Source organism: Trichogramma pretiosum, unplaced genomic scaffold, assembly GCF_000599845.2.
Source record: "Trichogramma pretiosum strain Unisexual culture from Peru unplaced genomic scaffold, Tpre_2.0 scaffold31, whole genome shotgun sequence".
Classification (NCBI taxonomy): domain Eukaryota; kingdom Metazoa; phylum Arthropoda; class Insecta; order Hymenoptera; family Trichogrammatidae; genus Trichogramma; species Trichogramma pretiosum.
Genome location: NW_019641631.1, coordinates 295,596 through 319,860, shown reverse-complemented (window position 1 = coordinate 319,860; position 24,265 = coordinate 295,596). Strand labels below are relative to the sequence as shown.

Below are 24,265 nucleotides of genomic sequence, written 5' to 3'. Positions count from 1 at the left end.
AAAATCGGTCAACCATTCAAATTATTTCAAACGACGAATTCGTAAGTACGTGTCGACGATTCGTTGTAAACGACGAATAAGTACACTGTCGAGCGAGCCTCCAGAGAGACACGTCAATCGCTCTCGATATACTTCCCAAAAATCTAATTGTATTTTGCAAAGGATAACTTGTTTTGTGAATACCTCTGATTGCGAGGCTTCGGCCAATTCTCGTTTTGAAAAAATTTGGTCGTTAAACTTGTACCTGGACTACAATAATTTGTTTATCAAAATCTTACACACACACAAACCATCGCCAAGTACTCTTTTCAACGAGTAATTTAAAAAAAAGCAGTACTCTATGTTTTTTTGTGCCCTTTACCAGTTACCACAAGTTTCGTATTAGTATTCGTAAAGTTTTATTAAAATGAAATAAAGTCTTACAAATGCAAAATTTGTAAAAGCATTTAAGCATCAGGTCAAGTTACACACGAGTTACACGGGGTTTTATTCCAAGCCACGTACTAAAATTAGGTTCCATAAATGTCATGGTTATTTAAATTACAATTTTTGTGGATTTACTTTTTGATAATTATTCGCAGGTAAAATTAATGAATATATTAATCTCACGCTACAAGATGCTTCTGCGATCTTGCATAGCTAAATTTTTTTCAGCGTGTATGTACGTGTATGCGTGTGTGTATGAATGTGTTTATAAAATTTACACCCCGTGTCCGCCCTAATTCGCATAAAGATTTATCAAAGCAAGCTTGGCAGAGAGCTTGGAGCCATGCAAACCTGCAATTAAAACATCAGAGTTTAACGTATATGTGTGAAGGAAAGTCTGACTCTGGAGACTATAAACTCAAGTACAGATCACAGTGGCGATATTGTATGACATTTCTTTTTTATTTTATCAAAATATGTCTCTCTGAAATGGTAATATTTGCTTCAAATCATTTAGCATTGATTGATTTCTCATTTGATTTGCATTCATTATTATTTATCTTAACTTACTCAACTTAACTAAATTAGTAATGATGAATGTTGATAATTTATTATCAATTAGGTGATATTAAAATTCATAAATACGTTCAATTTGATCACTTTACGAATTTCGTAATTATTTTTAAAAAAGTGATCAATTACACTATATTTAAATTTGTCACCGAGCATTACTTATTCGATGGTACGGCTAAAGCCTTTATGAATATAATTAACAACGTTTATGAGAATTTTGGTTGAAATTGATTAATTAAGATGTCATAACAGTTATCAGCCAAATCATCAAGGTTGAGAGAATGAATACATTTTTCTAATATTTGAATATTTTTCAGAGTGTCCAATCAAAATTCACATCAATATTCTAATTGCATTTTATAATGTATCCCATATGAATCAGTGTCTTAGTATTTGAGAGCCCTCAGAAAATCTATTTCAAGTAAAACAAATTTTAGTCTTAATTAGAGTAGAAACTTTGTCTTAAATCAGTAAAGACGAATGTATTTTAGAATGCTTATTATATTATTATTTCATTATCTTCTTTGCTAATGATTTTGTCCACCTTTCATAAACAAGAAAATTAACTCCTCATTTTCTCACGAATTGACCTTGCGAGTAGCAAAATATGTAAGTAATTCAAGGACAATTGAAGCAATTCTTAGAACGATATTAAATATATAATGTATCATTCGTCTAAAATTTTTGATAATGATTCTAACCAGTGGATTTGAACAGATTCGAGAAATTGATTTTTATAAAAAGAAGTTTTGTTTAGCATGTTAATTGTGTGCGAGCAAAATATTCATCTTCTCGAAGTTATTTTCTTGTTTACGTAAAAATTTACCTTATCTTGTTAAAATTAATATAATGAATATTGCAATGAAATTAAAGCTATTTTTCAAAATCTTATGTTGTTGGATTTTTTAAATATTTATTGATAAGAGCAATTCTTTATAATTTGTGTTAAACGTTTTCTTCTTTTTCATTCTTTATAATAACGAAAATTTATATCATTGTTTGAATTAATGCAATGATATAAAAAAAAATCGTTCATGAACTTGATAAGCTGTAACTAGGCTACCTATTTTTACAAATACTGTTGATAATATACGCATAAAAGATTAACATTTCTCTGCGGATTTCTCTGAGAAACTGCTACAACATAATTAAGTATAGCACATTCTGCAGCTTCAATTATAAAAATAAAAATCCAAATATTTTTCACCGCCATCCTGTAAAATCAGAACGACGATTAGAACATGCAATTTCGAAAATCGAAAAAGTATTCTAAATATTTTGAAAAACTTCAGGCGTTCAGGAATATTTGAATAAAAATTATTTAATGGCCATCTTTCTAATTTTTTGTAACAAATAAATGGTTAAAATTTTAGACAAATCGATTGAGTAGTTTTTGAGAAATCACTGGGACCATATTTAAAAACATCATTTCGAGAAAAACGCATTCAAAGTTTTTTTTTGGAATAATTAAAAATTTCGAACGCCTTCAACTCATCCGTTGTCTCATCAAATCAATCTAAATCCACGTTCTCAGTACTTATAGTAAGCCTATACGGTACGTTATAACATCTGATCTATGTATATAATGAGCCTACGCCGGAGCGGCCAGGCGTATTATACTGTTATAATACAAGTGTACACACGCACTCCGACGTGCAGTCGGAGAAAGTATACTTAAAAGGCTTCGATCTCTCTGAAATTTTAACACAATACTTTAGATGACATGAAGTATCCATACTTTTGAAATGGATGAAGTAGAATAGCCCCTTAATGTCAGGGTAATAAAACAGACTCGCCTGTTATGTAGATTTAATGTTCTGGTTTCTATAATGTACATCGATCAAAATTTACACGATTCATACTTACAAAAATGAGAGAATTATATGTAACTAATAGGATTCAAGCCGGTGATTAATGCAATCACTTCTCTTTTATAATCTTCAAAAATTGATGACTTGATTGGGTCAGTGGTAGCATAAAAGTTTTCAAATTCTTGAGAATGTGAACAAGCAGATAATTTGAAATAAAATAATAACATATTATTTTTATTGACGCAATTCTCATTTTTATTATTTGTTACTTCAGTCATGATAGAAGTACGAAGAAGATCATATACAAAAAAAAAGAGGTGTATCGAAAGGTTTCGGTTTGAAACAAACCATTTACTAATAAGTTAATAAAATGTTTAGTACGAGCTACTATAAAAAGCTTCTATACTGTAGAATGATTGATAAAACAATAATATGGAAAAATTGCAAGTTGCAGTTCGATGCAAATAAAAAAGAGTCGCACACGATTCACTGAACCAAGATATATTTGTCACCAGAGCAAACAGTTGGGATTTTTCTTTCCAATGCAATGTTTCTGTATGCACTGCTACACAATGAAGATCATCAACAGCTGAGAGTAATGAAAGACATTTTGCGTGACGCAATACGCGCACACACAGACACACGCATATTCATGAATTAAAGACAGGATTGATACGTATATAATAATATATACGTGCTGCGGCGCTCGGGGAGGGGGTCTGAATAGTACTCGCCTAGCCGGGCAATAGGTATTCAACGGCGACTATACGTGACGCGGGTGCGGATGAATTACGCGCGAATGATCGAGCGCGCGTATAATATGCCAGTCCGAGGATCATCTCGGCGGTGAGAACGTACACCTATCCTGTGGCAATAATGAAGCTTAAGTGACATCCGAGAATGCTCCTCGGCACATATTCGTGGCGGCCGCTACCCTGCACGCTTTTGCACTATTGATATAAGCCCGCGCGTAATGTGCACCAGAAACGCTACAAGACTCGCCAATACTCGTGCACAAGCGTGCTGAAGGAAATATTCGCGCAAACGTAAACTGTTCAAAGCGCATTAGCTCGTATGAGAGAGAGAGAGAGAGAGAGAGAGAGAGAGAGAGAGAGAGAGAGATCCAAGTCATTAAAAGCCAAGTGAATGACGCTATTCAAATCATCTTCATCGATTGAATGGCGATCGTTCGATATATTTGGATTAAATTTCAAGATGAGGAAAAAATACACAAAAAACATGTAGGGTAAAACACCTATTACTGTGCCCAAGACATAACCTTCAATTCCCTATTACTGAACATTTGATTACATGTTAAAATCCAGTAATATGGACAGGCAGAGTAATAGGTGTTTTACCCTATTTGTTTATTTTTATGGCAAAAGTATAACGCGTGAAAGGTAAAGAAAAGTAAAGTGTAGCGAAAAAACAGGCCGTGGCGCTCTTTCCCTCTTCACCGCTTGAGAAAATCAGAAAAAGTTCTTTTTTTTAGAGTAATTTCTTATGTAAAATCGCAAGATCTTTCGATCTGGCTAGTCAGAAAGTCAATCGGAGTTGAACTCTGGAAGTTACAGCGTGTTTTATCTTCAAGTCCATTTTTTGAGATTATGGCGGTATATTTTTGCATTTTCGACCTCACCAGTAGAAAGCTAAGGTAAAAACCTATCAAAAACCTATGTTGGTTTATTTTTTTTAATTTTATTTTACCCTTTACGAGCGAGTTGAAAACTGGGCAATCCGGCCGTTTTCGCTGCCTCGCGCGTGGCGCTGGGGCATTACTCGCGTTTTAACCATTTCTACACAGAGAGAAAATATACGCGATTGAGGGAGGACATGTATCAAGCAAGAATCGCCGGAACGCTTGCCTGGCTCAATCGCTGGCTGTCCGGCGATGATAGCCGGAAACTCCACGCTGGGACTTGAGTCGAACTACGGCCGCGCGGCATTATTTAGTCTAATCGCTAAATTTATAACTCACTGAAAAAGTGCCTGAATGCACTTAAAAAAATAAATGAATCCACCATTCCGATAGGAAATTGTCTCAGCTTTTCAATGGTATGGTCAAATTTTCCGAAATTTTTATTTTTTACCGAAAAAATCGCCGGGAAACCTTAAAAGTCGAATATCTCACAAAATAAGTTGACTCAAGTTCCAGCGTGCGAGCGACCAAGCGACGCTAGAGTCTCCGGATATCATCGCTGGACAGTCAGCGATTGAGCCGGGCAAGCGTTCCGGCGATTCTTGCTTGATACATGTCCTCCCTCAATCGCGTATATTTTCTCTCCGTTCACGGAAAAACTGGCGCACGGCTGTGAGCCGTACAAAATATTCACGCACCTCGTGTAGCCGTGCGTGCTTATGAAATAGCCGTGCATGCACAGGAAAAAGCCGGGCATGAGTAAGCGCAGCGACGATCGCGCGTTGGTCGCATAGCACGGCACTTATTGTCGAAATTACTTATTTTCTAACTCGCTGGAAAACCTCCTAAACGTACTTACAAGAAATATGTGACATACTATATCGATGGAAAATTTTCTTAGCTTTTTGATGGTGTGCTCAGATTTTCCGAAAAAACTATTTTTCTCCAGAAAATTAAAAAAATAAACTTTTAACATTAAATGTATCAAAAAGCGTAATTTTAAGATTTTTTAAAATAGTCTAGATCGAAAGCTGAAGAAATTTCCCATTGATATGCAAGTTTTCATAGTGTGAAAATAATTATTACTTATTAAACCACAGCGATAAACGTGTAAAAACGCGTTTTTACACATTTATCGATGTAGTTCAGCAAGTAAAAATAAAATGAATCGTCTGGAAAACGTGTATTCAGACGGAAATTTTCTCAGCTTTCGATCTAGGCTATTAGAAAAAATTTTAAAATTACGCTAATTTAATATATTTAATGTTAAAAGTTAATTTTTTTCATTTTCGGAAGAAAAATAGATTTTTTTGAAAATCTGAGCACACCATCAGAAAGCTGAGGAAATTCCCTATCGAAATCATAGGTCACATATTTAAAAAACTCATGCTCTCAGCGAGCACGACTCACAGCTTGGCGCCAGTTTTTCCGTGTGTATGACTGGCCGTAGTGAATTTCTATTGAGGACTGAACGATACCGTCACGCCGCGTAGTGGCGAAATTCTGTACTAGCGCACTAGGGCAATTTTGACGAAATAACATGGGAAATTCGATAAATGTACAAAATAATAAATGTTGCACAATGAATTTTGTACATTTATCATTTTTAATTGAAAGTACATACCTAAATATGAATTTAGAAATTTTAATCCTATTAAAAAGTTGATAAATAAGTGTTGATAAACAACATTTAATGTCAAATATCCGAGTGCCGCACAGCGCGGCATTATTTAGTCGAATCGTTAAATTTGTAACTCGCTGTAAAAGTATCTAAATGCACCTAGAAGAAAAATGTAACGCATCATTTCGATGGGAAATTGCCTCAGCTTTCCGATGATGAGCTCAGATTTTCCGAAATTTTCCGCTTTATCCGGGAAAATTGAGTTTAAAGTTTTTCCGTCGATTTTCCCGGGTAAAGCGGAAAATTTCGGAAAATCTGAGCTCATCATCGGAAAGCTGAGGCAATTTCCCATCGAAATGATGCGTTACATTTTTCTTCTAGGTGCATTTAGATACTTTTACAGCGAGTTACAAATTTAACGATTCGACTAAATAATGCCGCGCTGTGCGGCACTCGGATATTTGACATTAAATGTTGTTTATCAACACTTATTTATCAACTTTTTAATAGGATTAAAATTTCTAAATTCATATTTAGGTATGTACTTTCAATTAAAAATGATAAATGTACAAAATTCATTGTGCAACATTTATTATTTTGTACATTTATCGAATTTCCCATGTTATTTAGCCAAAATTGTCCCAGTGCGCTAGTACAGAATTTCGCCACTACGCGGCGTGACGGTATCGTTCAGTCCTCAATAGACTTTCACTACGGCCAGTCATACACACGGAAAAACTGGCGCCAAGCTGTGAGTCGTGCTCGCTGAGAGCATGAGTTTTTTAAATATGTGACCTATGATTTCGATAGGGAATTTCCTCAGCTTTCTGATGGTGTGCTCAGATTTTCAAAAAAATCTATTTTTCTTCCGAAAATGAAAAAAATTAACTTTTAACATTAAATATATTAAATTAGCGTAATTTTAAAATTTTTTCAGTCCTCAATAGACCCTTTCTTAATTGGTTCCCCCTCCAACTTTTCATCTCCCATACCTCTCGTCAGGCAATGTAAGGCCCGAATAGGAGGCATCAAAATTAGTTGGTTGTTTGCCCTCGTCTAGCGAACATCGATACGTTTCGCTGCTCAAAGTAAATTGTCTTAACACGTGTTTGTAATTAAAACTGTATCTTTCCATCAGTCGACCAGTGACTGTGAATTTAGCTGTGTCAAGTTCAAGTGTGCTTCAGTGACAATTTCAGTGCTTCTGTTTAAATAACAGTGAAGTACTGCAATTGTTTCATTTCATAGCATATCAAAAGTTCAGTTAAAAAATCAAAATGCCTCAGCTACGTGAAAGAAAACGCAAAACTTTGCCTGATACCAGAAGAAGCAAGAGAACAAAATGTTTATATGATATATTGGAGTCCATGAGTGATAAAGTCAATGAACGAGAAAGCTTACCTCTCAACTTCGGCGACGAGTTTTGGAGTGATCGTGAAAGTCTCGCTAATTTATTAATGGAGGCAGTGAACAAAAATAATAAGCGAATCGCTAAATTCGTCGGGCAAAGTGGATTACAATTATCTTCCTACACCAATGAAGATGACGTTGATCTAGATAATCCAACTCCAATTCATGTGGCATTTAAAAAAGAAAATTTCGATATGCTTCAAATTCTCTTTGATGATTGCGAGCATAGACTTAACTTGAAGTGGTTGCGTGAAAAAACAACACTTTTTCAAATTGCTTGTGCAGTGGGACGCCTCGACTTTATTCAGAAGTTCATTGACAATAAAGTCGATGTGAATGAACAAGTGCGTTTGAATAATAATTTGGTGACTCCTCTTATTACGGCGGTTCAGTACGCACAGTACGAAGCCGTCGAATTACTTCTTAAAAATGGGGCGCTAATGAACGTAAATTTTCCGCTTGCGAAGGGCTCAGTGTTGCATTACGTTCCGATGTCACACAGTGATAGTACAAAACTTGTGGAGTTACTCTGCGCTTGGAACGCTGATATTGAGAAAACCGACAAAAGAGGAAGGTCGGTTTTGCAGAACGCTGCTTCTGCTTTAAATGTACCCTTGGTCAAGGCTCTTTTGTCATGCGGCGCCAACCCGGAGTCTGTGAAAAATTTAGAAGGCATACGTGTTTCGAGAAGTCTGATCCATTTACACATACTACAGAACTTTGAAAACATTCTGGATGAGTTGTACAAATCATTTCCGGAAGAAAAAATACCATTGGAAGTTATTCATAAAGTAACCGAATTTACTGATGAATCTCATCCATTCCTACTAAGCGCCGATCCCAAAGAAGTTTTGCAGTATAGTTCTTCAAAAAACCTTGTAATGTATTTTGATGCTGCGGTTAAACCAAAAATTTTCATCGAATCCTACGATTGGCTTGACGATGTGATCAAAACGATGCTTCACTACATGGTTCTCGCCAAAAAAGGACTCTTTGATTTTGCAGAACCACTAGAAGACATTAAAACAATACTCGATCAAATATTCGTGAGATTGAGAATGACAGATGGAATTGCCGAATCTATCGAGGACCATATCACTCAGAAAATTGATAATGAATTACAACTCGCTGAAAAAATAATGGTCTCGAAAAACGATTCTCTACTCGATTTTTGTAAAAGTCGCTCGGACGATATAGATACGTACAATATTTTCAGGATTGATGTAGAAAATTGGTTGGAGTCTTCAGATCCATCGAAGTTTGCTGAACAATTCCCATGCATCGGTGGATACATAAAAGGGCATTTAGCTAAAGTTATAAAAAAGACTTTCAGAAAAGAGTACTTTATTTATCAGATGAGCCAAATTAAACCACAGCTTCCAGTTTTAGTCCGCGATATGATAATAGACTATTTGAACTAAATCTGTTTGTTATTCTTTTTTCATAATCGCAGAAGATCGAGGCTCAACGCTCATTGTAAATATTAAATCTTTTCTTTGTAAAAACATTGCTTTAATAATGCAGTTAGTCATTGTTATGAATGTTCAATCGAATAAGTCAACAAAAAACTAGTGCAAACATAAACTTCTGAAAAAATTACCAAAAACAAGTTTTATTGATCAGTTTTACAACACTTTTTCTGAAATTTAATGAATATTTTGTTAAAAATCGATGTAAATATCTTCATTGGAAATTTCGGAAAGCACATCAGAACTCAGAAACAATCAAGAAGCACATACAGAAATATCAGTATATCCATCTTGATTTTGACGACTTTCAAATTATTTAATTTATTTTAATATTAATAAAAATTAGCTTTTGCGATGAATGTTGTGATAATTGTACAGTAAATCAAGTATTATTGGAATTATGTATTTGATACCATCACATTATATATCATAAAATTTTTATAATGTCAATAAAAATTATTTTTTCATGGAATTATCGATTTCATATTGATTTTATTCTTTCATTTATCCATTTTATTCCTCTCTCCTCTTCCCCGTACTTTTATATTTATAGTCCCACTTTTCAATGACGAGAATGATGGCTGTGTCAACTAACAACGCAAATAGCGCGAAACGTGTAATGCTATTAGCAAAGATTTTCATCGCCATCTGTTACCATCTTTCTTTTTTAACGTGTGAGCAACAGCCCAGTCATTTGAGCTCAAATTTTTCGATTATCTGTCGTAAGTGCTATTCAAAATTTGACTACGCGGGTTTCAGTATATTCTAAGAAGTACTTTAAAGTGGTGGACTTGAAAACTTTGTAGTTAGTCCTGAATTTGTTTACATTACAAATGCATGCTAAGCAACTATTTTTTCGTTTTTTTCAAGAGTAAAATACCAACTAAATCTTGTTATATGAGACTATAATAAAAAATTACGGTAAAAAATAGCGCAACCTACAGGTGTACAAAGATAGAAATAGCACAAAAAAAAATTAATCTAACGTCGCTTTTCAACCTTCCTATGACTGTATCTTTGTTTCTAAGGCACCAAGAGGGCTAAAATTTTACAGAGAAACTCGTGTTCGTGTGTAAAACGAGCCCTGAAACTTTCAGCCCGATCGGTCAATTCGACGCCGAGAGATTTTGCTGTGATTCATTTCTGAAGCGAGATTGTATTGTTTTTACGAAATTCAAACTTCGAGCTTCATGCGCTAACTGAAAATATCATTTGTAAGCGCCTGCCTCGCGGCTTTTCTCTTTTTTTGACTTATACTAACGTTCTATTGCTATTAGAAAGCGATCGGCGACAAAAGGGTTTTTTCGCTCCGCCCTAATACACACACACACATTCTGTTTCTGAATCCAAATGCATCATATTCACTACACTGCAGCATTGACCTATATGAAAACAAGATGGTAATTTTTGTATGACCTATACAAAGATCTGCTCCTTGTACGTATGCGCCTTGAAAGTAAAAAGAGAAGTCCTTCGAGAGACATTCTACGACTAGTTCGACAACCGAATCCGTCATTGCTCACCGAGCGACGATATAAACCACACTCAATACATATAGTTGACAGTAAAAAAAACATCTGTATAGCAACGAATTTATATTGGAAAAGGTACGACTAATGTAAGTTTGCATATAACATGTGAGAAAGCGCGTTTGCAATTTAGTTCGACCTCAATGTCCATAGTATATATATATTAGGGTGGTCCACTTTTTCAAAAATTTTTTTAATCTTGGGGGATCCAACGGAATCTGAAAGTTTAAGGTTTAAAATGAATTTTCCCGTAAAGTAGAGCTAAAAAAAATGATTTTAGATGGTGTCGATGGATTTTTGAAGTTTTTTTTTTGACGTAAAAAAATCGCAGCCGACAGGAGGCACTTCGATAGTTTGCCAGATTTTCTATAAAGCCATAATGGGTTTTGTGAATACATTTTCTTTTGTATTTTTTGCCGTAGAATCGAATGCCATCATTAGTTTTGGGCTATAAAAACGATTTCAGTGAAAAAATTGCGATTTTTGAATTTTTTTCTGTTGAAAAATCGAAAAATTCGTCTTTTCACGTCTGGCAAATGAACAAAAAAAATCGTAGAAGCTTTTAATCTACGGATTTAGTTAGGAAATTTCATAACGAATCGAAGCCCGTCGTCGGTTTTTGCCTACAAAATTATTTTAAGTCATAAAATTGCGATTTTCCGTAGCTATGATTACGAAAAAAATCGAAAGATGCGCCTTTTAGCGTGTTAACATACACTGAATGTAGCTGTGAGCATTTTAACATGGTTTTTAATGGGATTTTTGGCGTAGAATCGAATGGCGTTGTTACTTTTACGCTACAAATCCATTTTCAACGAGAAATCGCTCCTTTTTGAATTTTTAAACATGAAAAATGACCATTAGGCGCCAGAAAATCAACTAAATAGTCTAGTAAGTATTCAAACATGTTATTTGTCGGGATTTTTTTCGTGGTATCGAATTTTGTTGTTACTTTTACTCTTTTAATTTATTTTCAGCAACAAATTGCCTTATTTGGATCACGTTCTTTTACTTATAAAAGAAATATGATCAGATAATTTTATAAATTTTTACGTTGCCAAAAGTAGCATTTTTCGATATTTTGCGTTAGTAAAACTACAAAAAAGGCAATTTGTTGCTGAAAATAAATTAAAAGAGTAAAAGTAACAACAAAATTCGATACCACGAAAAAAATCCCGACAAATAACATGTTTGAATACTTACTAGACTATTTAGTTGATTTTCTGGCGCCTAATGGTCATTTTTCATGTTTAAAAATTCAAAAAGGAGCGATTTCTCGTTGAAAATGGATTTGTAGCGTAAAAGTAACAACGCCATTCGATTCTACGCCAAAAATCCCATTAAAAACCATGTTAAAATGCTCACAGCTACATTCAGTGTATGTTAACACGCTAAAAGGCGCATCTTTCGATTTTTTTCGTAATCATAGCTACGGAAAATCGCAATTTTATGACTTAAAATAATTTTGTAGGCAAAAACCGACGACGGGCTTCGATTCGTTATGAAATTTCCTAACTAAATCCGTAGATTAAAAGCTTCTACGATTTTTTTTGTTCATTTGCCAGACGTGAAAAGACGAATTTTTCGATTTTTCAACAGAAAAAAATTCAAAAATCGCAATTTTTTCACTGAAATCGTTTTTATAGCCCAAAACTAATGATGGCATTCGATTCTACGGCAAAAAATACAAAAGAAAATGTATTCAAAAAACCCATTATGGCTTTATAGAAAATCTGGCAAACTATCGAAGTGCCTCCTGTCGGCTGCGATTTTTTTACGTCAAAAAAAAAACTTCAAAAATCCATCGACACCATCTAAAATCATTTTTTTTAGCTCTACTTTACGGGAAAATTCATTTTAAACCTTAAACTTTCAGATTCCGTTGGATCCCCCAAGATTAAAAAAATTTTTGAAAAAGTGGACCACCCTAATATATATACATATGGTTAGAACCAAAATTATGTCAAAATTCAAATTTTTTCTATTTTTTTATGAGGGAAAACCGAGAAAAAAGGGCCTTTTTTTATTCCATTCGCTCAAACGACCGCCATTTTGTTATTTTTGACCCAAAAATGAAAATTGTTCCCAACCATAGCCAACCATTCACAGAATAATAGTTATTTATGTAACAAGTGCCCAAAAGGCGTTTTTGGGCACGAGTGTGCGGAAAAAGACACGAGTGCCGGCTATGCCGGCACGAGTGGGTGTTTTTTCCGCACACTGTGCGCAAAAAGCTGGGCACGTGTTGCATACAAAATTTTATGCAATAGGAGACGAAAAATACTTTCATTTAAATGAGGCGTTTTACCGCACACCCTTGTCCAAAATGAGGCATTTTACTGCACACAAGTGCCCAAAAACGCTTTTTGCGCACTAAAAAATGTGCGAAAAAAGACATTTTTCGTCATACTATTGCATAAAAGGCTATTTTCATTTTGGGTTTTAGGTGCTTCATTTTTGCTGAATCACAGGGACAGTGCGTACCTGCTTTCTTCCTGCCTGCAAATATGACTGCATTATACGCATATACATGTACAATAAAAGTAACAAAAAATTTTTTTTGTATACTTCAATACTACCTTTATCAATCGCAAAAAGATTGAGAACGTTATCTGTCATAGATTGCTAAAAAAAATTAGTGAAAAATACCTTTTTTTATATACACGACAAAGTAGAATAGCCTCTTAATGTAAACCTAATTCCAGAAGGCTGAACTGTAATCTAAAGAAATGCAACGTTTTAATTTGAAATCATCAGCCACAGTTGAGTTTTTCATAAAAAAAATTCTCGAACATGCGAGAGTAGTTCTCTTTAAAAAGATACCTTTTTAAAAGCTCGCATAATATGCGCAGACGTTATAGCGCGTACATTTCCTTGTAATGCTCGCGGCAATACAAGACTAATGGGTAAAGTAAGCTGCGCAGTGCACTGCAACTTTTCTCTTAGATTTGCTACATACAAACGTACTGTGCGCGAGTGCGTATACGTGTGTGTGCGTGTGTGTGTGTGTGTGTTTGTGTGCCCATGTAAGCACAAGTACATATAGCATCTTGAAATTCCACATCCGACCAAGCCCATTACTGTCGACAGAACTTACGTTACGGTTTTGCAGATAAAAAAGTCTCAATGAAAAAGCAAGAATCTGCTTACGTGCGTGTGTATAGTACTTCTTTTGCTCTAACTTCAACACCCACTAAAGCCGTGAATTGCTCGTAAGTTAAAAATCTGACTACTACGCCAAAATAGGAAATTATGAAAGGTTTCAAAAAGAAAGAGAAACATATTCAATTATAACTAAAGCAAGATTATTGAGAATAGTATATATATAATTAAATTAAAATAGAAAACACGTGTCACAATTTTTAAAATGCGCATAATATTGAATTTTGTTTGCCCAATGAGTTAAAATTTTTCATTGTTATTTTTAATCTTTGCCATTTTTCATCTCGAGAAACGAGCGAATCTTCAGCATTGGGTATACGAAACACCCTAGAGTACAAATCTAATATACATACGATCGTGCACTACGCAGTGATTGTTTTTTTGAAAAATGCATCGAAACTTGCAATGCAAACACACACATGCGAGTAAACATATGAAGTTCAAAGAAAGCACGATTCCAGCACGAATGACCTATTTTAGAGGCATAAACATAATTCATTGTTGGTCAAGTAGCAACTATAGCTTCATCGCACGCACTCGCGTACGGACGGACGGACCGACTGACGTGAGTCTGCAGCTGACCATATGCTGCTCTGTACGCGATATATAATACGCTTCAAGCATGGATGTGTGCGGCCACGTAGGTATAAGAGAAAGCTGACGGGCGAGCAACATGATCACTTGCATATGTTTCCAAAGTATATAATATAGGCAAACTTAGCTCAGCTTTTCGGTATATACGATATAAGCTCGTATTCTCGGGCGCTCGGCATTATTAAAACAACATTACATTCATCGTGCGTAATTGTACAAGACGCTTACGCATGCCTTAACTCTCTCCTATTTATGCATGCGTAAAAACGTGTCAGAGGAGAGATGCGTCGTGTTTATTTACACACGACACGCGCCGCACGAGTTCTTTTGATGTACGAGAGATTCTGTAGATTTTAACGATTGTTGATACACTTATGTATAGCGAGCGTAAGCGCGTGTATCGATTAACGAACTCGAGCCGAGCGAGCTTTAGAGCCTCGCTCGTGGATGCACGACAATGAAGCGACGACGTCGACGCACAAAGTTTATACACGTGCATTTTTACGTCCACATAATTATTGACTTATTTCTGCTTCGCTGCTGTTGCTGCTATAGACGCACTTTATAATAGCAGCTTCGTTACGGATCTTTTTATCGCAAAAATCTTTTGTTTGTTGTTTGAGCAAAAAGCCAAGATTTTGATAAGAGACTTTCTTAAATTTTATCCTACGTCCAAGCCATGGCGTTGATAAAAAATTATGATTTATGATGGCGAATGCATATAGCAGCACTGACGATAAATATCGTTTTAGGGTAGTTAAAATTTGTATGCTCTCTCCGCTAGCTATACGCCAACACTTGCCCGCGATCCAGCAACAATAAACCCTCGACGATTCTTAAGAAAAGAAACAACAATGACCAGTGCTCGGCAGTTACACGAGAAGTATACAGCCTTAGAATCTGTATACATGTGCCGAGAAACGCTAGAATATTCCCAACTCGACTGACGTAATTGTAACAATCGTTGCAACTACTGACGCTCCATGAAATAATAATCATCTCGAAAATAAACGTCGACAAATCATATAAGGTCAAGTTTTATTTTCTCTCTCTGTCTGTTTCCAAATCAACGACCTTGACTGTAATAACGCATAATAATATAATTCGATTTTTCGTCTTTCTCCTTTTCCTTTCCCAATTGCTAAATGCAATTCCACGCTTAATTCTGAGGACGCGAAAGAGAACGATCGTGGAAAAAAAAGTATAAAATTCATTTCAGTTGTCGCCGCCTAATAACCAATGCAGCGAGAGTGGCATATTCGATTTATACGTCCTTTTATACTTGCACTAACTGTACGCGAGAATTTATAACTTGAAATAGCACTCGAATTGGAAATTTTCACTCCTTTTTTGTGCCCTTGAACGAATGAGATTTAATGTCAATAATCACCCTTTCGTAATTTTCTATACATGTATCATTTGTTTAATCAATTCTTCGCGATATCGTGATTAATGTGCAGGTAGGTTTTCAATGAAGTTTTAAGATTTTCTACTTCAAGCATTTCATCTTTTATGGTTTTTGAAAACAAAATAAAACCATGAATTCAGACGATCAAATCTTTTAACCATTTGAACTTTTTAAAAAAAATAATACCTCTCAAAGCATTTACGCCTTGAGTATACTCATACTTAGCATAAACTGTTTATGATAAATTATCTATTCTGTCCTTCATTATAATTATAAAACAATATTGATGCTTAAATTGAATATTTCAGCAGTAAAGAACCATTTCATTAGCACTAACTTATAGTTTTGGAAAATCATTCATCTTTAATGTAATTATAGTTAAGACTAGTCAATAATTTGAGCATAAAACAAATATACAACGCATAAAAAAGAATTGGCTTATAATTTATAATAATAGTTATAGAAGAATTTATTTTATATAAAAAAGAACATCTGATTGAGGTTTAAATGTGATAATAAATTATACAGTTTGGTTTATGGTGTTCATTGCTTTTGTTCGTGAAACGATAGAAATAGACTTGTTTTTTAATTCTCTTGTCCATGGGCCCCATGTTGTACATCCAGCCCGTACTTTCAAGAGAAACTGGTGGGAGACGATGCTCAGATTCTCCGCCTAACATTGCATGTTATCGCTCTGTTCGTTGGCCAAGTCATTTATATTTTGCGAGAGAGTGGGAACCCAAGAGTGGGGCGCAAAGTGAGAGGAGGAAAGGCGTTTCTGAGTCCCATTTTGAGATCTTGGAATTGGTAAGACGCAGTATGATAAGATGGTTATGATGGTAGATATTTTTAGCACTTGTTTCATCTTGTTTTTAATTTTTAAAAGTTATTAATTAATTCAGAAAGGAATTTTGTAGAAGGTTACAATTGGGCCTCAAATATAACGGCTCGAACTTGCCGTAAAAATGAACGCGAGTGTTTTTGCAGACCATTCGATAAAACATAAATTTGTAGCGCTATGGTTGTGCAGTGCCGTTATAAAATTTATTAATATTTTATCAAATAAATATTTATCTGAGAACTAATAATATTATTCATTCATAACAACTTGAAGTATTAAATAATCGATTCAGGAAAGCAACTTCTCTATGCAGCTATCAAAGAAGGGACATTCTAATAAACGGCTTATAAATTTCTGTATTACTTCCCTATATATATGGGTACTTCAAAAATTCATGGATTGTAAAAAACTATAGTAATCTAGTCGATTCGTATAATGGATCTGACATTATACACTATGCAGTTCAAAATACCGTATTGTGATAGTGTACAGTGTCAGCTACAGGTAGGTCAATTTTCAATTAAGCAAGCACGCACATGACATCGAAATCAAGAAAATCTTCTGAAGATCAACACTTGCACATCCAAGCAGCAAGTAGATTTACTCTTAAAGAATAAAGTTTAATTGAATTGGATTTTGAAGATGTGTATTACACTTTGTTTCGTACAAAGTATTAAGTCCAAGTGCGCGCGATACCTCGTACAGACGGATTGTTTCTTACCAACTGTAAATAAGATTACGATCGTCAGATTGAGCGGTGTATAAATAATAGATTATGCGTTTGCGGTGGCTGGAATCAAGTATAAAGTAAGTTTACGAGTGTCTGTAAATGGGGTGCCTACGTAAAATCTAGGGATTAGAGTATTATACGTAGGGCAATGACGTTTAAAGAAATAGTTATTCGCACTCAGACACAATTTTTGCGTTAAAAATACTAAACAAGAGAAATCAATCGATTATTATGTAAAAAATTCATTTCTTTGACAAATCGAGACAAAGAATAATTTGCCAAAAAAACAAAATATAGGAAAATAGACACTGTAAAGTACACTTCGTTTGACGACCGTAGGAAGTTATTCTGAATAATAATTATTTTCTTTTTATAAAGCTGAGAAAAAATGTAATTAAAACTTCTTGTTTTTATTTCGTATTGGCTATACTTGTTAAGTGCCTGAATCTTATAGCGGAACGAAGTTATACACACACTCAAAAGCACTGTACATACGAAACTAAAAATTTATTTCATCTGTTGAATATGAGGCCGATTATCTTATTATTCGACAAAACAAAATTAAAGTTTTAATATTTTACTTAAGAACGCATAAATAATACTTCATTCGGACATTTTTTGCCCAGTGTTAAAACAAATTTTTAAAATAATTACATAAATACCTTTCTTAAAAATGTCTTTCTTTTTCAATTCAGCTCGGCAGAAAGACTGTTAAATTGATTATAAAGAAGCTCAATTTCATTGATTATGTGAATAATGTATCATCGTGCATTATCAATGAAAATTTAACTTTTTCCTTAGATGATGCAGATACTTTAAAATTAATCAATTCTCCATTAAGAGCACATCAATTTTTAATTCCCTCTTAACGCAAAAAAAATAAACACAAAAAAATGTATATTAATTAGATTAAAATTGAAATAAGTAATAGCTTTTCTTGCATCTTTTATTAATAGAGAAAAAACAAAAGCTTGTATGATAAATTTTAAATTAATTTTGGGAAAGCATGAGTTTCTGAAAAGCTTTTTTAATGATCATCATTCATCAGCAAGCTGACAAAAACGTACTTGGAAATTGTCATTAGTATACTTTGAATCACCTCACAACTTACCTCGTAGAAAGAGCTTAGCTATTAACCCACTACTTTCTCTTGCATTTTCTTTTTTCAATTAAATACATGCACACAATCTGTCGAATGTACTATAAGCATGATCGAGTGTAGCTATTGCATCAATCGATCAAAGCCAACTGTATATTTTCATCAACTGTACACAATCGAAAAAAGCCTTCGTTTCAGTAGCCTTAACTTTGTTATTATTTGTTTTTTTTTGCTCTATCAGACCGAACGTCGACAGTTGGAGCACGATTTCAGTTTATTTATGCTCCTACAGAGCTCGTGCTCGCGTACGATACAACAACGAAAAAAAGAAAGGAAACGAGCCGTCGCGTGTTCACGTGTTGCTAAGCAGCAACAGCAGTGGCCGCCGACGACGACGACGATGACGACGACTACGTGGTAAGCGTCGCATCGTCCCGAGTAGACTGACTGACTGCCTTACCCATCGCGCGCGAACAACCATCGCCGTGTATTCGCGTCTGCGAGCAACTCCAGCGCGTCTATCTATATCACTGTAGATATTCGCCGGCGAAAACACAGCAGCAGCGAAAAGCAACAGCGATCCGTGTGCTGGTGCAGGCGCGTGCGCGTCCGCACTGCACGTCTCGGAGCTTTTTTCGCTTCTAACGTGTGCATCGGATCTCGCATGAGTATGGGGCTATGCACAGAGCGTGCGTGTACATATCATTGTCTGCTCTGCTGGACAAGTGGCACGTGGATACACGTGGTTGCACTCTCTCGTATACACATATATATCTGCACACGTATTTGCGTCGCTATATACCCATGCTAATGCCGCGACATTGTCATCGTTGTCGTACGTTGCGTTGCACCTCGTATGCCTGCCACACACACACACACACACACACGCACACCGCACAAAAGCCAAAAGCTCGTTTTCATCGTTTTGCTTTCGCTCCATGAGAATGCCGACTGTAGTTATTGTATATGGAAGAGAAATATGAGACTTTTTTTCGAGGCATTTATCGATTCGATATTCTCCGTGCTTGATATACATTTTATCCTAGCCTTGATCTAAAGGTAATTTTATTTATGGAAACTAGAAAGAAGCGCCCAGAGAGAATTAATTTCATGCAGATTAAATTTAATTTACTCGCGACGAGATGTAAGCCCGAAGTTGAAATAATTCATTTTCCTGCTGGACGAGACAATTCATTATCCGAAACTGTGGCCAGAGGTCAGCGGCTGTACAAATATTGTTGGCCGCGTGACTTTGTAACTCCTGGCCGCTCGTATTTCGTGCTCGTGCGTGTCGCTCCACGATCGAAATAGTCTAATGTTTTTTTACCAAAGAATCGTTGAAAAAAAATTACTCCTTAACGTTTATGAAACTTGGATTCCTTTACTTCTTCACAAAAAAGTATCAACCACCGTTACCTTTAATTTTTGAAGATATTATTGTATATGAGCCTGTGTGTCAATATCATGCCCTCTCAATTGCAGAACAGTGAGTAAGTGTGCGATACTTACAGTATTGCAGTTCGCAGGAGAGTCGATACAAATGACAAAGTATCACAGTTAAACTGTCATTTTTTCGCGAAGGTAAATAAAGTTATAAAAGTAACGCGTTCAACTTATAATGCGCACTTCTTATCAAGCATTTTCTCTATAAAAATAAATTCAAAATGACTATTTATTTAAACAGGATCTATTTTTCTTTTTCACCCTGATATTCATCGTCTTGCTTCCTACTTTCTCTTTCTCTCGTTCTTCTTTTAGAAACGATGCACAACCACTATACAAGCTCGTAAAACTGAAGAATTATTAATACTGCTACTTACACATTTTTTGCAAGGTCTCGTGCATAGAGAGAGATGTATGGAATATCGCGGGAGAAGTTTAGTCTAGACGCACAAGCAAGCACAAGCAAGCACGAAGACGAAGAGAGAGGGAGAGAGAGAGAGAGCGAAGAGAATTGATTTATCTAGGCAAAGTGCAGATTCACGGTCGCTCGTATACACATGTTCTTGAGGATGAAAGATGATTTCTCGAAGAATATTTTATCTATATACCACTCGACTCGTCTATATTTATGTTTTCTTGACAAAAGTACTGGTACATCGAACGATTGACCTCTGCATTTCAACAGAAATTTCGTTGCTACGTTGCGCACAATGCGCGTGTGTACGCGTGGAGAGCAACTGCAGAGACGGAGGAGAACAAGAGCAAACTTTGTGCAAATTGAGTTTATCGCGTACGAGAGAGTGCGAGCGGCGGAGAGAATGCAACTTTTCGTCCGGTAAAAACTAGCCTTTCAATTACGTATATCAACTTTGACGCAACGCAACTTTATAGCCTTTAGCGCACTGCCGCCTGCTGCTGTTATGGCTTCTTTGAGAAGTGTGCGGCTAAGTGTGCACGTATTTAAGTAAATAAAATCGCTGTATACTCATTGTCTTTGCGTCGAGAAAATTCATCACCGGCTCCGATCTCCCCTTTTAGACGAGAAAAGCGGAATTTTTATTTTTTTTTCTCCGCTGATCGTGCGATAATGTATTGCATACGGAATTTTATGCATTCGAGGATCGATCGTAGCGTTGAACATTGTGCATGGTATATATTTCGGAAATTCGTGTACAATAATACAATAATAATACTCGTAAACCAAATACGTCTTTTGTCTTGGGACATAAATTCATGAGAACACAACTGAATGCACGGAAAATGAGACTGGCAATTTTAACTTAATACAACTCGCTACTTTTAGCCGAGCGAGTGAAAAATAGAAAAGTCAAATTAAAGCATCGGACAGTAATTCGAAAAAAAATTAATAAAAAGGTAAACTACACAGAGTTTGCGCGGCAATACTACATCGTCATCACAATCGTCACTTGAAAACATGTAAAAAAGACGGGGGAATGAGAGCTCGAGTCGAGTAGCAGGCGAGTAATCGAGTTACTATGGTCAACGACTACGGGGAGCCGCGCCAATAGTCAAGAAGAACTGCCATCATTTTTTCTTCTCGTCCTCGTCCTCGTCCTCGTCGTCGTCGTCCTCGTCGTCGTCCGGCTGTTTGGTTTTATCCTCGTCGTTGGTCGTCTGACTGTCGTAATTGGTCACCTGAGACTGGCCCGGCGTCGTCGAGCTGGTGTTCTGGCTGTTGTCTTGGTCCTCGTTGGTCGCGCTCTTGTTCGCGTTGCTCTCTTTGCTATCGGCGTCGATCTCGTCCTGCTGTTGCTCCACGCTCTTCTCGCCTCGCTTGCTGATCGGGTCTACTCCCTCGGCGTTGGCCGACCGACTGTTGAGCATCGAGCAACAAAGATTGAGTTATCGATCGATAAATACACCAAGGAGGTGTAGGGTAAAAAATGAAGCAGAGTCAAACTAATATCGTTTTTTGTCATAAGATGCCGAATAAGAATGACTGTATTCCACAAGCATGAAACAAGCATCATTTGGCTCTGCTTAATTTGTTTACCATAGGCCTTCGCTTGGTGTTACAGTTGCTATTCATCACTACTATCATCGCTTATAGCATTATCTTTACTTTACTCGTTTGTCTTAATTGGTTAAGTAAAACATCGATCAATAGCAGGTTAATCATTACTCGCACAGAGCTCGTAATCTCAGAAAACATTCGCACGGGCTCGCGCGGCTATGAGATAAAAAAGCAACTAAAAAAATTAGCGGTCGCGAGTCAGGCGTCAAGATAAGCAAAAGGAAACACAATTAGGAAGCTCGCGCGCGTATATTATCATACGTAATGCAGTAGCGAGAAAGAGAATGAGAATGAAATGCCACATACGCGATCTCACCTCCTGTGGCTGGCGCGTTTGCGGCCGTGACGGCGTTTGCTGCGGCTGCGGCTGCTCTTCATGCCTCGCTTGCTCCTGTGCTTGCGCGAGCGGCTCCGATGCGAGCGGCCGCCCTTGCGCATCTTGCGCCTCTGGACCCGGTCGGCCTCGGCGTCGTCGTCGCGCATCTCCTGGGTCCGCTTGCGCTGGAGCGCGCCGCTCGCCTCGCCCCCGATTCTATTGAGGGCCCTCAGCTTGTTCGGGTCCGCCGAGCTGTTCAGCAGGTCCGACGAGACCTGCAGGATGCGGCCCTTGTCCTTGGGCACGAGGAAGCCCGATTGAACGCCAAAGTCCAGAGCCTCGCAGATGTACCGCTTGGCTTTTTGCACGCCTGTAAAATTTTCCCGGCTCAGCGATCGCGTTTTCTGGACGGCGTGCTCTCGAGACACGTACCGATTTTCAGGGGCATATCGGCGATTGGGGGCGCCTTGCGTGCCTTGGGCTTCTGCACGCGTCCGGCTGGCTTGGTCGTTTGCTGGGCGGACTGATTGGACGGCCTCGGGGCCGGCTCCCGATAGTCCTCGTCGTACTCCTCGTCGCTGAGCATGGCGTCGTCGATCGCGTCCATGTCCATGGCCTCGTTGCCGCGCTGATGTTTGCCCGACGTGTGGTTGCGACGATTCGAGCCCCCGCTGCTGCCCTCGTTCACGTGCACTATCTCTCGGTCGCACTCCTCGCCGCAGAGCTGTCCGATGCACTTGTACAGCATGCTCGTGTCGTCGGCTCGTCTGTGTCTCTCTGTTTTCGATCAAGCCGCAGTTGGTTCGCGCATTAATTTAGAGTTAGCTTTAGCCGCTCGCGCAATGGAAAGATCATTTTCGCACGACCGATAACCTTTTTGATTTTCATTGCGCGACATTCACTGTCATCCGTAGATGCGCTTCGTTTTCTAATAATTTACGAGTGTCTTACTTGATTTGTCGCTGCGATTGTTCGAGTCCAGCCCACCTCGTTTAATTGGAGCCATTTTTCGTCCTAGGGCCTTCGCGCCGTTGCATTCACGAGATACCAAAGACCCAACTTGAATTTTTTATCCCCCCGAAGAGAAAGTGACGATTGCAACGACGATGGATTTTCAAAGAATCATTATTCCAAAGATAATTTTTTTTTTCGTAAAAATCACGCGACGATAAATAATTCGCGTTAAAACGAACTCTAACCGTGTCGACTGACAATTTTGCTAGACGTTTTTTTTTTTATAATGACGATAAAAACAATCGCGCAACTGCAATCGTGTCCGACTCGCGCCTATTTCAAGGCTCATTCGTCCCGCCCAAAAGCCGACTCTCACAGCCACGTTCATACTTGTTCATTTTGCTTTTTTGTTTTTTTTTTTCGTTCGTAACACGTATTCGATGGGAGATTTTATCGGATAGTGGTCATGTGGAGCATGAAAAGTACATAATGGTGATTTGTAGACATTCGAATATTACTTGAATCAACATTTCGAATATTCCAGAGTAAACGTTTGATAGCACGAGAAAGATGTTTGATATCACGCCATTCGTGAGGATGCATACAAATCGAAATTATGAGCAATTTTAAATTTAAAGTATTTATTGAAAGCCTGAAAACTAGAATTTTCAAAGTTAACAGTTCTCTCTTGTTTTTTTTTAGCAAAAAAATTAATTTTTTGTTTTCCAAAATAAATAAATGTTCTATTGTACGAATAGTGTTTATTGAGTATTCAGGCAATTGAAATGACGCTAGTGAATTTATCGAAAAAACAGGATCGAGACATGAAAAACATCATTCGGTATACATAGTCCAGAGCACAGAACCAGTCGAGTCGATTTCGCTAACACTGATCGTACGCGTATGGCTTCGATATAAGCGAGCTGTGGTCTTGGTTGCCCATTTCCACCGGGACACCGACGCCACTGCCGCACATTTGGTCGTTATCCTCGTCGTTCGGACTCATGAGCGAATCTTTCTGATTGTTCGACATGCGCGAGACGCTGCGACTGCGACTGCTTCTTCGTGCACTCGAGCTCTTGATCGATCCAACGGTCGATCTATATCGAGTCGTGGAAAAACATAAACGTCATTTTCATTTCGTTTTATTCGTATCGATAGAAAAATTATAATTAATTATTACAAATTATATTTTTATCCACTAT

The 24,265-nt window shown here is 37.0% G+C and overlaps 2 protein-coding genes across 2 annotated transcripts in view; both read right to left on the bottom strand.

Annotated features, from left to right (window-relative positions):
• LOC106652162 overlaps positions 1–18,492 on the bottom strand; it is a 45,462-nt gene extending 26,970 nt beyond the window's left edge. The window contains exon 1 of the mRNA XM_023459274.1: positions 18,325–18,492. The gene's annotated coding sequence lies outside the window, so the exon portion shown is untranslated. The remainder of the gene's footprint in view (positions 1–18,324) is intronic.
• A 2,808-nt stretch (positions 18,493–21,300) lies between these two features.
• LOC106652161 (glutamic acid-rich protein-like) lies at positions 21,301–23,112 on the bottom strand. The gene is made up of 4 exons (XM_014370956.1): positions 23,058–23,112; positions 22,539–22,883; positions 22,107–22,476; positions 21,301–21,589 (listed from the first exon to the last, which is right to left on the bottom strand). Exons 1-4 carry the CDS (start codon positions 23,110–23,112, stop codon positions 21,301–21,303), a joined length of 1,059 nt encoding a protein of 352 aa, XP_014226442.1.
• Positions 23,113–24,265: the final 1,153 nt, after the last annotated feature.

Coding starts and splice junctions, on each gene's coding strand:
- LOC106652161 (XM_014370956.1), bottom strand. CDS start 23,112: ATGGCTCCAATTAAACGAGGTGGGCTGGACTCGAACAATCGCAGCGAC. Junction 22,884..23,057: donor CAATCGCAGCGACAAATCAA/GTAAGACACTCG, acceptor GATCGAAAACAG/AGAGACACAGACGAGCCGAC. Junction 22,477..22,538: donor CGATATGCCCCTGAAAATCG/GTACGTGTCTCG, acceptor AAAATTTTACAG/GCGTGCAAAAAGCCAAGCGG.